This window comes from Cynara cardunculus (genome assembly GCF_001531365.2).
Source record: "Cynara cardunculus var. scolymus isolate 2C chromosome LG 1, CcrdV1, whole genome shotgun sequence".
In the NCBI taxonomy this organism is placed as follows: domain Eukaryota; kingdom Viridiplantae; phylum Streptophyta; class Magnoliopsida; order Asterales; family Asteraceae; genus Cynara; species Cynara cardunculus.
The window spans coordinates 2438332-2452155 of record NC_037528.1 but is presented as its reverse complement, the minus strand read 5'-3'; the positions used below and the strand labels follow the sequence as shown (position 1 = coordinate 2452155).

At 37.2% G+C, this 13824-nt stretch overlaps 2 protein-coding genes across 2 annotated transcripts; one reads left to right on the top strand and one right to left on the bottom strand.

The window, feature by feature from the left end:
• Positions 1-3142: 3142 nt before the first annotated feature.
• Positions 3143-5314, top strand: LOC112512353 (phosphoglucan phosphatase LSF2, chloroplastic). Its single transcript, XM_025118268.1, has 4 exons — positions 3143-3540; positions 4182-4387; positions 4550-4720; positions 4917-5314. Exons 1-4 carry the CDS (start codon positions 3267-3269, stop codon positions 5118-5120), a joined length of 855 nt encoding a protein of 284 aa, XP_024974036.1. The 5' UTR covers positions 3143-3266; the 3' UTR covers positions 5121-5314.
• Positions 5315-5328: 14 nt separating this feature from the next.
• On the bottom strand, positions 5329-9058 carry LOC112512360 (potassium transporter 2-like). Its single transcript, XM_025118279.1, has 11 exons — positions 8957-9058; positions 8632-8866; positions 8295-8540; positions 8144-8197; positions 7621-7881; positions 7366-7418; positions 7132-7249; positions 6804-7058; positions 6073-6711; positions 5882-6000; positions 5329-5730 (listed from the first exon to the last, which is right to left on the bottom strand). The coding sequence occupies exons 1-11, from the start codon at positions 8993-8995 to the stop codon at positions 5377-5379; spliced, it is 2373 nt and encodes a 790-aa protein (XP_024974047.1). The 5' UTR covers positions 8996-9058; the 3' UTR covers positions 5329-5376.
• Between the last annotated feature and the right edge of the window lie 4766 nt (positions 9059-13824).

The following is a 13824-nucleotide window of genomic DNA, read 5'->3' as shown; positions in this document are numbered from 1 at the left end:
ATAAAATACTTGAAATTGGATCAAAATGGGCTTGGCTCAACAACGTTGTATCCATATGGTAGGGTCATGATCAATACAGCTTGGACCTCTCCAATACGGTCACGCGTCGTGTATTTAGAATACGGGTTTATTTTTTCTGGTTTTCGAAATATTTGTTTATGTGTCGTGTTTTCATCTCGGGGGTCCAATTTGTTCCATCTCGATTCTAAACCGTTTTTGGAGTTCTTAAACATCATATAATATGTGCAGACACTGATTACTTCGAAAACCGATTAATTTAATTGATTGAAATTATCAAGATATCAATAGTGACTTCTGTATGAAAAAGTCAAACGCCCATGACCCTATTTCTACTTCGGTTCACTTCCTACCGAGCTCATATTTACATTTTATATAAACATCGTAACATTATCGTTGTACAGAGAATTATTGCTATTTTCGTCTTGTAGTTTAGAAATTGTGATTTTTTGTCTCAATGGTTTGTTATCTATTGTTGTTTTCGTCCATAGACTAAAACCTACCTTTAAAAATACAATGTACCAAAACAATAAATAATTGTAAACCACGTGGACTGAAACAACAATAAATTGTAAATTATAAGAATAAAAATAGCAATAAATTACAAATAAAAGGGATGAAAACCATAATTTCTAAACTACAAGGACTAAAATCAGAATTTTATCAAACTATAGGGACAAAAACCACAATTTCTAAACCACATGGACGAAAATCACAATTTTGACAAACCTGGGCGAGCTCCATCATTCCATTATTGTGCCGGCAGGCTTAGGCGAGCGAGGTCGAAATGGGATCGGGTGTTTTCACGTCTCATCGTAGTGCCTACAAACACAAACACCAGTCAAACATAAAGTAATCAGTCCCTTAATATTTTATTTTAATTTGTCAGTTTGTTCTTTAAACTGTAATTTGTATGTTTATTACATAAAAAATTAGCACACAATTAAACATGGTTGGTCATGTGTATTTTCCAATAAAACCAATATTTTCATTTTTGCTATCATTTCGTATTAAATCCTTATACAAATGATTCGAAAATTTTATAAAACAGTATTTATCTGAACATTATATAATCGCCTCTCGTATATCATGCATTGTCCAATATAAAAGGAAGCTGCCACAAAAATTATGTAACATAATATTTATAATTACGTAAATATTAAGCACATCTACCACCAAATCTTATATCAAATCCTTAATATTTAGTTCAAATACTGAATTTATTAACCACAAGGGTGGTGCCTGATTGGTTTGAGATTGACTCTAAAGATCAAAAGTACCAGGAGGTATCAGGTTCAAATCCAAGGAGAAATAAAAATTCCCTTATGGCCACGGAGGTTCAAATACGGTGACTCCGGGCTATCTGCAAAGCAGGTGATCGCCCTGAGATTAGTCGGCTCGCATAGCGGGTTGAATATCCAGGTTAATAAAAAAAAGTACTGAATTTATTCCGGTAGGTAACACCAACTCATATATCAAAATGTAAGATTTTAGGTATATTTATTTTTATCTTTCTACATTGATGTAAATGAATAACGAGACATCAAGTTTAGTGCTACTATTTATTACATCAAATTTGATGTAAATTTTGGTATATTTATTGAACTGATTTGGTGTCAATTTTGGTATTTACTATAAAATTTGGTGTCAAATTTAGTATTTACTATAAAATTTGGTGTCTCTACAAAAATGGGTTTTTCATTTATATATTATTTTATTTTATATTATGTTCCCTCCCCCTCATCAAATAAGATTTGGCAAATTACATGAAAAAACAACATACTAATTTGATTCATATTTTAGGTAACGTACTTTTAAAACCTTTATTTTGGTACTTAAGATGTAAAATTTTAAACATTTAAGTACCACAAGTAACTAGTTGAAGCATTAATCAGTAACCATGATGATGTGGCGAGTAATGTGATGAAATTGGACTGGATAACAAATAATACTGAATTGGATATCACATTACTCGCTACATCAGCATGATAACCGGTTAATGTTTCAACTAGTTACCCGATTACTTAAATGTTTAAAACTTTACATCTTAGATACCAAAATAAAAGTTTTTAAAGTACATTAACTAGAATATGGATCAAGTTAAAATACTTTACTTTTTCATGCAATTTACCCAATAAAATTATCTCCAACAGATTGTTTAAAATAAAGATTTTGTTCTCCTCCAACATATTCTTTATAATGTTTTTAAAATAGGGAAAACATGAAGAAAATAAAACTCTGAGTTTAGAAATTTTTCTAAAACTTGATGTTGGAATAGAGAAATCTTTATTTTATTTAATTCCACAACTGAGATTAAATTATTATTATTTTATATAAAGTTTTTTAAAGTATGTTTGGATGATAAATTAGAAAATATTTAGGTTGAGATGGTCTAATACTATTACAGGTTATATTTCTTTAAGTGAAAAGATGGTCAATTTATGAAAAATACAAAAACGAATAAATTACATCTGATTATACACTAACTCACGTTTTATCTATAGCATGTATAGAATGACGTGAACGACCGATCACCCCAACCAAGACATGTGAAGATTTTTCCGTGCAATGACTGATAAACACGATCCTTCTAGATTAGTGATAGCCAAAAATGGGTCCAGGGCCTAATCGGTCTCAAGCTTTCTTATAACCGGTCCCGGTTGAAAATGGTAGGACCGGTCATGGTACTTCATAACCGGTTATGGGCCGCCGGTCCCGACAATAAAAAATAAGATTTTTTAAATTTTTTTTTAATGATATATATTTTTAATATATTATAAAATTTACAATTTGGTCACTTAAATACATTTTAAAAATACGTTCTAATATAATTAAAATTACATTGTCTTATAAAAATACATTATAAAATTATTTCAAAATACATTTATTTATAAAATTATTTGAATTTTCGGGCCGGGCCGATCCATAACCGGTCTCGGTTCCGCAAAACTGCCAAAAACACCAACCAGTCCAGGTTTTCGATCCCATAACCGATCCTGGTCCCGATCCTCCGACGGTCCCAGGCAGGTCAAGCCGATTTGACCATTACAAATCTAGTCTTGGCACCCTTCTCGTTAGTTAACTACGTTTTCGTTTAAACCAGATATTGAATTGATTTTGAACATTTGAATCAAATTCCAAGAAAAGAAAAGGAACGTGAGGGTTTTGGGAAATTGGAAGGTTCTTGAATTTGGCAACACCATAAAAAACTGGAGGACACACATGACAGAGGAGAAGATAGCGGGAAAATGAAAGCTGTTGCTCCTTTTTCTTCTTCATCTTTCATGGTTGCATCTTCACCACTCGAAATCAAAGCTCCCTTATCAAATCTCAACAACAAGAAACCCCAATTCAATCCAAATTACTTCAAACCAACCTCAATTTCATGTAAAGCAACACAAAATGGGACCGAGGGAGCCTCCCAGAGCACGAAACCTGAAACTTCAAACCACAAAATGGAGGATTACAACACGGCCATGAAGAGAATGATGAGAAACCCTTATGAGTATCACCATGATCTTGGTCTGTATCTCTCTTCTTTTTTCTTCTTTCTCACTATATATTGTTTCGATTTGGATTTTGGATTTGGGTGAAATGGTTATGTTTCCAATCGAATTTCTAGATGGGTTGGTTGAATCTCTTCTTTTGATCTTGATTTACTTCATTAATCTGGTTAAACTTAATACTGAAATTTGTTCCAATTTGATTGATACTTGTGATGAACACTCGATTACTGTATTTGATGGATGACACTTGTTTTTAGTGGCTAGGGTTTCAGATCAACGGATAAGCTGTTACTATTTTTGGGATTTCTATAAATGATTGTGTTCGCCTTTTGCAAAGGCTTTTTGCATCCAGAAAGAATAAAGTGAAATGGCTTTAACATAAACCTATGATGCCATTACCCCCTTTGTTTCTTCATCTCCAAAAGTCAAAAAGTCAATTACAGAAATATGAAGATGCCATAATGCATCACAGTAAGTATGGGAATCTGTAGTATAACAGGTAAGAGGTGGGCATTCATGCAGATATTTCTTTCAGAATGTGTTTGTGTTATGGTATAGATTACTGTCAAAAAGAGCCTTTGAGAAGAGAATGAACTGTCCAACGGATATTGAGAAGAAAGGGTGCACGTCTGACGGAACTTCTCCGTGTCTTTTCAGGCATGAACTATAATCTGATAACGGAAAATCTGATCGTTGGGTCACAGCCTCAGAAACCCGAAGATATTGACCATCTTAAAGAGGAACAAAACGTCGCGTACATTCTTAACTTGCAGCAAGATGGAGACGTTGCTTATTGGGGGGTAGATTTGGAGTCTATAGTCGAAAGATGTCAACAACTTGGAGTACGCCATATGCGAAAGCCTGTAAGCAAAATCTCTCTGATCTCAAATAACTCAGGAACGTTTTCTTCGTTCTTCATTTCGTATTGTGGGTCCCGTTTCACGATAACAGAGACGGGTCCACAAAATGAAGGCGATAAATCAAGAAAACCGATGTTTTTTTCTGATGGATTATGAATCGGGCAGGCACGAGATTTTGATCCTGATTCTTTAAGAAGCATGTTACCGAAAGCTGTTTCTTCATTAGAATGGGCCATTTCAGAAGGAAAAGGAAGAGTTTATGTTCATTGCACAGCTGGTTTAGGCAGGGCTCCTGCTGTTGCCATTGCTTACATGTTCTGGTTCCATGACATGGATGTAAGTTACCCTTTTACCCCTTACATTTATACATCAGTTTGAAAAACAACTGTTCTACTCTCTTTAGGTACAGATAAGGTCTCCATACGTCCCACATTCAGATGGGATATACTGAGTTTGTTTGGTTAATTTTATATTGATCGTTGGTTTGTTTACTCACGACTGTTAACACTTTCTCAACTTGTGCTACATAAAGTTGAATACAGCATACGAGACGCTCACTGCAAAACGACCGTGTGGACCAAATAAAAAGGCGATAAGAGGCGCTACTTATGATTTGGCTAAAAACGATCCTGGGAAAGAACCTTTCGAGAGTCTTCCTGAGAACGCTTTCGGAAATGTGGCGGATTGGGAGAGGAAACTGATTCAGGATCGTGTTCGCCAGCTTCGTGGTGCTTGAGGGAATACGTATCAAGATGATTCATGCAACATGATCGTATTTGGTTTATGTTACGAATAAATGTCGTATGTCCGCATATGCAGTTTCAGTAATAATGTTACGAATGTTGTATCGAAAATTTGATAAAATCGTTGACCGGGGTTGTATGGCCAACAAACTGATACATCGATTTATCTAAAGGAGACTTGAACTAATGAACTACGGTACGTAATTTTCGAAACTCCATTCCTTTCATATTATGAACAGAAAACTAAGTTTATACAACATAAACCATGCCAACTTCCAACAGAGACGCCGGAGGAACCTTGAGCGCGACATCGGGTCCCCGGCAATTTCTTCGTAAGAAATTATACCCGAAATTAATTGCTAATCTCTTCAAAACCGACGAACCTTGTTTTGCTTTCACGTGTGAATGCCCGAGTATGAACGCGGTCCCACTTTGTTGAGCGCCCCATAGATCTTCGAGTTCTTGTCTCATTTGCACATCGGTTCGTTTTTCAGGCTCGTCATGGTCGTCAATGGTGAACCTAACTCGTCTCTCCTTAGGTGTACTCATCTCGATAATGTCCCCTAGGGACTCGACTGTTTGGAACCCAAACGATACGCTTACCTGCAGTAGCGGATCATGAGTTCATTGCTTATTTATATACGTTATTTTCACAATTGGTGGGGTTTGAACGCTTGACCAAGTGGGAGGCCTGGTTCTACCCATACCCGGATTCCGTTCGACCAATGACTGTTTAGTAAAGTTCATTGTTTACCTGTTGCATGTTTTCTTCCACCTCAAAACCAGCGGTTCTCGAGAATTCTGTGTCCCCTATCACCGCAAGTCTATGCTCGCCGGAGGACCGGTCTGAACCTGACGCAAGACTCTCGTTACCTGCAAGGGACCACAACGTAAGGGCTCCAGTCGCCTTTGTATGCCATAAGGTTCGTTATATACAACATTTACCTGCATCACTAGCCTTTTGCTGTCGGCACCAATCGTAGTAGATGAAATCAGCAAGTCTCTTAACAAGATCTGACTCGAACGAGTCCACGTCCTGGTGCACATCGCGATACCCGTAACGCACAATGCACCTATAAGCTCGAAGAGAGGAGGGACCCACACGGCCCACTAGATACCTTTCGTCCGGGGGGACAAAAGGGACAGGTACCGATTTCACACAGACAAACACCAGGATACGGTGAAAAGCAGGAAGGTTGGTTACAAACCGCGAGAAGTTAGCCGGAATGCCCGAGGTTAGGTCGGTGAACACAAGCCCGATCCCCGGGACTCGACAAATGCCCAAAGTCGGACCCAAGGCTAGTAGCCATTCTAACGAGACCTTATTGTGAAGGTCGTATTCGTATTTCTTGATGCTGGCGTAGTGCCAAACGAACATTATGGTAACTAGAAAGAGTGCTAATAGGATCGGAAGCCACGCACCTTCACGAAACTTGACCAAGGAAGCTGAGAAATAGAGTAACTCGATCGAACCAAAGAAAAATAGGAAAACGAGTGCAACAATTGGCGGTTTACGCCAACAGAGAATGATTACTAGAGATGTGAGGCAAGTGGTCACTAGCATTACAGCCATTACAGCCAAACCTGTGACGAAAACGAACATAAAGATTTGCAAAATTCAGATGGAATTCGAGAACAGTGTTTATCATTTAGGGTTTAGGGTTTGTGGAACGTACCTGATGCATTACCCAAGTGTTTGATGTCTCTGAAACCGATGGTGACGGCAATACATAGGATCATGAGTATCCAGTTGATCTCCGGTATGTAGATTTGACCATGAATCTTATCGGAGGTATGCACGACTTTGACTCTCGGAAAACAACCAAGTGACAGACTCTGGTTTATGATCGAGAATGTTCCGCTGATGATTGCTTGGCTTCCTACGACCGAAGCAAGAATGGCTATAGCAAGCACCGGCCACCTCAATGTTTCTGCAGTCACACGGGATCACGTAAAACCACTTGCTAATTTACATTTTTACCCCTGTAATTCACAAACGAATACCTGGTACCGAGACGTAATAACCAATTTGGTCATCAATCTCGTGATGCCTTGATAAGTAAGCCGCTTGACCCATGTAAGCAAGTATGAGTGCCGGATAAACCAGAAAGGTGAAAGCGATCTGCGAGGGCAGAATTGGAATAATACCCATAAAAACATCAAACACCAAGTGTCGAAACACCAATTTAAATTCAATCTGTTCCAAAGTCCAAATGTAGGTTTTCAAGCCAGATGTACCTGTATTGCAGCATACGAGAAATGGCCAAGATCGGCAAACATTGCTTCCGAGCCTGCAAGTGCAGTCGATCAGTCGTTCTACACGCGTCACGTAGAAAAAGAAAAACGAATAAAGGATAAAAGAGTGAAAAGATGAACATTGACTTTTGGGACCACACTTAGTATATCCCACTTCAGATGGGGTCCACAGAGGGTAAGATGTAAGCAGACCTGACATAAAATGATATCAAATGGTAAAAGACTTGAACTTTTTACCTGTTATGCACAGTAAAATACCTCCCAGAGACATCCATCCTTGTTTTTTGGTCTTCTTGAAGAATTTTAACATGTAATAAGGGGAAAGAGCTTGATAAACTTGTGGATTCCAGTAAATGATGTTGTATACACCAAGGGCACTGATGCAAATCAGCCACAGAAACACGATGGGCGCGAAAAAGAACCCAACTCTATGCGTGCCATAGTGTTGTAACGCAAACAGGCACACTAATATGAAACAAGTAATTGGAATCACCGCATCTGTAACCAAGAATTATTGATGTGTAAGTCAACCAGTAAGACCTTCGGACCGGTTCAAAACCCGTCACAAGGTTTGTCTTATTGTTAACTTAAGGGTTGGGTGTATACAAGCGGGCCCGAACACCCACAGTAACCCGAAAAATGATTTTTGAAAAGTAAAAAATGCATTTCCAGCCCACAGATTCGACGAAATCACCGGTCCCCCCCCCCTCCCCACAACAACAATCAATCTGAGATTCTGAATGATGAAAAAGCTGCTTACATTGATGATGATCTTTAGACATTGATAACTCAAGACCAGAAACTGCAGAAAAAACTGCGAACCGGAGAATGATGATTACGTTGAGCAAATCATTAGAAAATTCAAAATACTTCATCGAGAAAAGAAAAGTTATCGAGATTATATTTGTTACCAGATATAGCGGGAGTAAGTAATCCGTCTCCAATTACCATACAAGTGCCGAGAAGAACCAAGATCAGTAAAGCTGTATGCAAAATTTTGTACTTTTCAAGCAACATTTTCACTCTAGAACTGTTCTCTCTCACTGGCGATTGGTCGAGCTTATATGTAGATAACGATTCATCAGCAATTTGACGGTTCGGTAACAGGCTTACTTTAGCATGACGACAAATGGATGAATACAGTGCAAACGTACCACCTAAAGATTTAATCAATTAACGGTTTTAATCAAGTGGGATTAACAAAAAAAAAAAGTACTCCATATATGAACTTTGAGCCCCAAAGCTTACCTTCACCATTGTCATCAGCTCGGAGAACTATGAACACGTATTTGAAAAGTGGGACGAGAGTTAAAGTCCAGAAAACAAAAGAAAGAACCCCGAAAATCTCTTCGTTTGTTTCCGAGTGATGGATATCTTCAGCAAACGTGCTCCTGTAAACGTAAAGCGGAGAAATGCTGAGGTCTCCATAGACTACACCGAGACTCTGATAAGCCAACAGCAAAGTTGTCCTCCAAGAATCCTTCTAAATACATTTAAACAAAACCAAGAAAAGTTCTCTAAATGGTTCGATCGATAATTACAAGAAAGAAAGTCGAAAACTTTAGCAGCAAACCTTCGAATTCGCCCAACATTTACCATGGTCAAGATCCATGGTTCACCCAATTGCAAGATTCCCTTTGAATTGGTTACAATAAGCAGCTAATAAGTGCAGATTCAAGCTGAAACAAAGCAAAAAAAACAGGTAAAGCTCTCAACTTTTTCTTGATGCCAGAAGATCTCAAACAAGAAACACCAAATAAAAAGCAACTCACAGACTTCAACTTCACACTCACAGATTAAGAATAAAGAAAGTGTGGCCCACTTGCTAATAGACCCCTAATGGCACCCCATACCATACCATACCATACCCTTTGGAATCAAGAACTTGAATACTATAATACCAACTCATTTGAAAGTGAAAGGCAAAGGCTAAGGATATGAACCAAAAACACCATGGATTTTGCAGGACAGATGATAAGTATGAAGGGGAAAAGATAAAGAATTTAACCAAGATAATATCTGCTTTATTTATGGAAATTGGAACCCATACCTCACTCAATCCCAGTGAGCCCCTACTTTTGGCAACACCCTTTACAGCAACAACAACCAAAGTGAATTGAAATAAATGAATGGATGGGTGAAAGATTAGATTTCAAGTTGGAAAGGTTTAAAATTTAACAACTTCCACTTCACCCACAATTACTGTAAGTCTAATTACCATGAAAGGCCAAGAAACCCACATGAGTTTAGGGGATGGTGAAGAATAAAGAAAGAAAGAGATCATAAATCACATGACTCAACGACAATCGTATTATCATATCACCATATCAATCACACCAAAATTGAGCCCACAAGATTCAAGGCTGTTTTTGAGGACCACTTTACTCACTGACGCATGCTTGAAATTCATGATGGACACCAAACTTCCACCAACCTATCTAAAGCACACAATCAAGATTTGGATTGGAATCGCTAAGAATTAGGCAGAAAGTTCCTTTTTTCCATAATCTGCAGTTACATAAACCAAATCATTGCTAAAACGAAACCTTAAACTGTTGAAAGATTCCTTTCATAAAAGATGGAAAAGGTAATCCAACAATGCATATGATCAAGTAATTACCTTAAAGTTTAGGGTTACCCAAATCAAGATTGAAGAAAGTAACCCGTTTTATTTATGTATTTATAAAGAAAGAGATGGGATGGAAGTTATGGTTTATGGGGAGAAGGAAGCAGGACCACGTGACAAGAACATGGAGCCCCTTCTCTAAAACTGTGAGTTAATTTGCAGTTTTCCACCACGTACCCCTATCTTTTCTCTCCTAACCTTGCTTGTTTGGTGTTCACGGCTTCAACGTTTAAGGTATGGTCGTTCTAATTTCGAAAAATCCCAATTTTGTGTGAAAATGAGGGTGGGGGTCACCCATCTGTCGTCTTCTGGTTCTGGCCTTTCTTACAGCCATTATTGAGCTTGTAAAAAGCTATGAATGAATCAATCAGTTTCAGTAGAATCAAAACCAACACATCAAAAAAGCACCAGTCTTTATCAATTAGGTATGAAAAGATGAATTGCTAGCTAACAGAACAAGATTGCAACTTAAACAACTTACTCTTCATATATGTTCCTGAAACCCAAATCCCAGAAGAGATTTGCCATTTTTCAGCCATTAATGCACTCAAAAGTTTCTGTAATCCCTCAGAATTCATTCATTAAACTGCAAAATCAGTTACTTTTTTCTTGATTTCGAAACACCACCAATGTAGATCTTGAGAAACAGAAAGGAAAAGGGAAGCAGCAGAAATAGGGAATCTTGGAATTGAAATGCTGGTGTATGAGTGTATCTGCATAAGAAAAATAGATGGGGGGCGGGAATACTGAAGGAGCGATTTTAGGTACGAGTGGGAAGCTGACTATATCAGAAAGAAAGCTTCAATGGGTGTTGTTGGATTATTGTAATGGGGGATTAGATTAAAATAGCGAGATCAGATGGGAATATTTTAGTGTCGGAACCAGAGATTGGAATGTCCAAGTGATAGTATCGTCTTTATGGAGATCGGTGGATGTAGACGATGGGTTCACCATGTGGTATATTTTATTTTCTTTATTAAAATAATAATGTAAATAATGGAGTACAGTATTTAACAGAGAGTTAAAGGTGAAATGATGACACGTGGATAATGATTTTCACTTTTGGATGCATATTAAGTTGAGATTTATTGGATCAATTTCGATATCAAAAGGTTCAAATTTCTTCTCATGTTTCTTACTAACTCTCTTTTTCACACGATCATTTGTTATAACAGATGGTAAGTTGGCAACATTTAATAAAAGATAGGAAACATTTTTAGGAAATTAATAAAAATAGTCATTTTCAAACTTTGGATTAACCTCTTAATTGTTTATTTCTACGTATTTCAAAAATATCACTAGGTCCATAAGTGTCACATCCTCAATTTAAAGAGGGTTAAGAACCTTTTTTATATTCTGACCCATCCACGAATTGAGGAGGTATCACTTTACAGGACCTAATGATGTTTTTGAAATTTGAAGAGAGATATGACTAAGAAATGAATCTAAAAGCTGAAAATGACTATTTCTATTAATTTCGCTTCTATTATCAATCATGTGTCGATACAACATTATTTTATTGGAGAAATAGAAAAAAATAAAGACTGGATGCAATTGTATGTATATAACCTTCATGTATATACGTGTATGAGGTTGTTTGGTTGTTTTTTTAGTTAAACTTCGTATGAATTTAGTTGGGTTGTATGGTTTAGATTAAATTGGTCCGATTGTTGTGTTGAATATACAGTTTGAATGAAGAAGTGATTGTTGAACCCATCAGTTTACGTTAAGTACTAGTTAAAATAACTGGTTGATAAATATATTGAATGGTTGATTTTGCATGACAAAAAATATCAATGTAAACGTTTTTTTTTTATAAGAACAACAACTTAATTTAGCATAATGATAAGAATTCAGGATATAACTATCTTTCTTGTTTTTTTTAATGAACTCATACAAAGCCGAGGCATACGAAATCACTGATAGACGACAATTAACCAACCCTACTTGGAGAAAGAAACGCCCAATCATATCACAATCTTTATTGCTAATCATCGACGACTGCGATGATGCGCCAACATCAATCAACTCCCATATTTCAAGAAAGAGAAACATCATAAGATAATTAACATTCATTGACTAACGTCATTTCAAACTGGCGCAGCGAAAACCCTCGTCGGAACATTCGATCTCGATCTCTATTCCACACATGAAGAGAATCTCGATGCAGTTGTATTTTGATTGTGCTTAGGAAGAAAGCTCGACAAATTAAGAATCTTTTGTCAAGGAGGATGAAGGCTCTGTTGGTTTGCTTGTTTGAGAGGTTGTCTTCTGTTTTTTATGAGGTGTTTTTTTTTCTTTCAAGGGTATTGATGTAAAAGTGTTCGCTTATGGATATGACTCTTCTTTACGGGCTGATTGAATACGACACAACTAAACAACCTTGTATTGTTTACCAAATAAGTTATACATTGCATAGAGCTCATTACGTCGTTACTGAAGACTCCCTATGCCCATTAAACATATATTAATAATTATACTTGTATTTAATTCTTAAAAATAATTTATTATGATCAACATAAATAAATCGAAGTTTTTTAAAGCTACCACTAGCTAAATAAATCACCCTCTGGTCCATCAAGGGCGGACCTAATAAGAGTTGAGCAGGGCCCCGTGCACCTGCTCAATCGATAATTACAAGAGAAAAAAAATGAACCTTTAAAGTATTGTACCCGCTTAAGTGGTCTCAGATTCCAGGCACACATGCATCAATTATTTGTGTATTTATTATGAAACTTCTTACAATAGAAGAATGTTGTGAAATATTTTGAAGTTGAGTAAATTGCCGATTTCGTCCTTGTGGTTATATATAAATTATGGATTGGGTCTTTCAAACGAAAAAATTACATGTATAGCCACCGACTCACCATGGTTTCATTTTTATTATGGATTGAGTCCGTTAACATTAATCCCGTTTAGTTGAGGATATTCTGGTCTTTTTACTCTTGTTTAAAAAGATTAAAGTAATATAATTTCCATGTTTATATATTAATATTTTATATATATGAACAGTTCATGGCGTCCCCCCTTAGGAAGAAATCTTTCCCGCCGACATTCCCAATCGCGATCTCCATTTTCTCCGGCGCCCTCCCATCTCCCTCAACTCCGGCCACCACAACATTCCCTCACAGTTGATCATCTCCGGCCCACTCACCCTTCTTTTTTCTCCAACGATTCCCCAAGTAACCTTCTTCCACCACCGACCGCTGCATCTTCTCCACCTTGGTTTCCCTTTGCCACCACCTAAACTCATCAAACACCTGCAACCCAACTACCCCCCACCACTGAACCTTTTTTCATGCCTAAACCCGTTGGTCTTATGGTTGAGTTTGATTTTTGATTTTGATGAGAGTCCAATTTCTACAGAAATACATGAAGTACCCCAGTTTCTTAGGTTAAAAATTGGGAACAGGAGGCAGAATAGAAGGATTTTTGGTTCCATAGCATGCGAGCTTGATCTCTTTGATGGATTTGGTTCAGTATATCAATCCTTGTGTCTGCCATGAAACATTTGAGATGATTCCCACTGGTGTGAACTGAAAATTCCAAGAAACCTCAATAGTGTTAATCGAAGAAATCAAACAAACATCATTGTGAATCAAAAAATCAAAAGAAACCCCACTGTGAATAAAAAAAATCGAAGAAACCCCAATAGTGTTTAGAAGGTGGCCTGTGTATTTGTATAAAATCTGGTGCAAGGTGTACAAACATTTGGCCGGAGATGGTGATAACCCACCTTCACCCTCTCTCAGAGAAAAGAGAAGGAGGAGGGGTATCCAGAGAAGGGATAATTGAGAAAAAAAAAAAGCTGTTTT

What these genes read in the sequence shown, in the direction of transcription:
- LOC112512353 (XM_025118268.1), top strand. Translation starts at nt 3,267, where the DNA reads ATGAAAGCTGTTGCTCCTTTTTCTTCTTCATCTTTCATGGTTGCATCT. An exon ending in TACGCCATATGCGAAAGCCT is followed by an intron (nt 4,388 to 4,549) that starts GTAAGCAAAATC and finishes TGAATCGGGCAG; the next exon opens with GCACGAGATTTTGATCCTGA. An exon ending in TCTGGTTCCATGACATGGAT is followed by an intron (nt 4,721 to 4,916) that starts GTAAGTTACCCT and finishes TGCTACATAAAG; the next exon opens with TTGAATACAGCATACGAGAC.
- LOC112512360 (XM_025118279.1), bottom strand. Translation starts at nt 8,995, where the DNA reads ATGGATCTTGACCATGGTAAATGTTGGGCGAATTCGAAG. An exon ending in TATTTTACTGTGCATAACAG is followed by an intron (nt 7,419 to 7,620) that starts GTAAAAAGTTCA and finishes CTGCACTTGCAG; the next exon opens with GCTCGGAAGCAATGTTTGCC. An exon ending in ACACTTGGGTAATGCATCAG is followed by an intron (nt 6,712 to 6,803) that starts GTACGTTCCACA and finishes TTTTCGTCACAG; the next exon opens with GTTTGGCTGTAATGGCTGTA.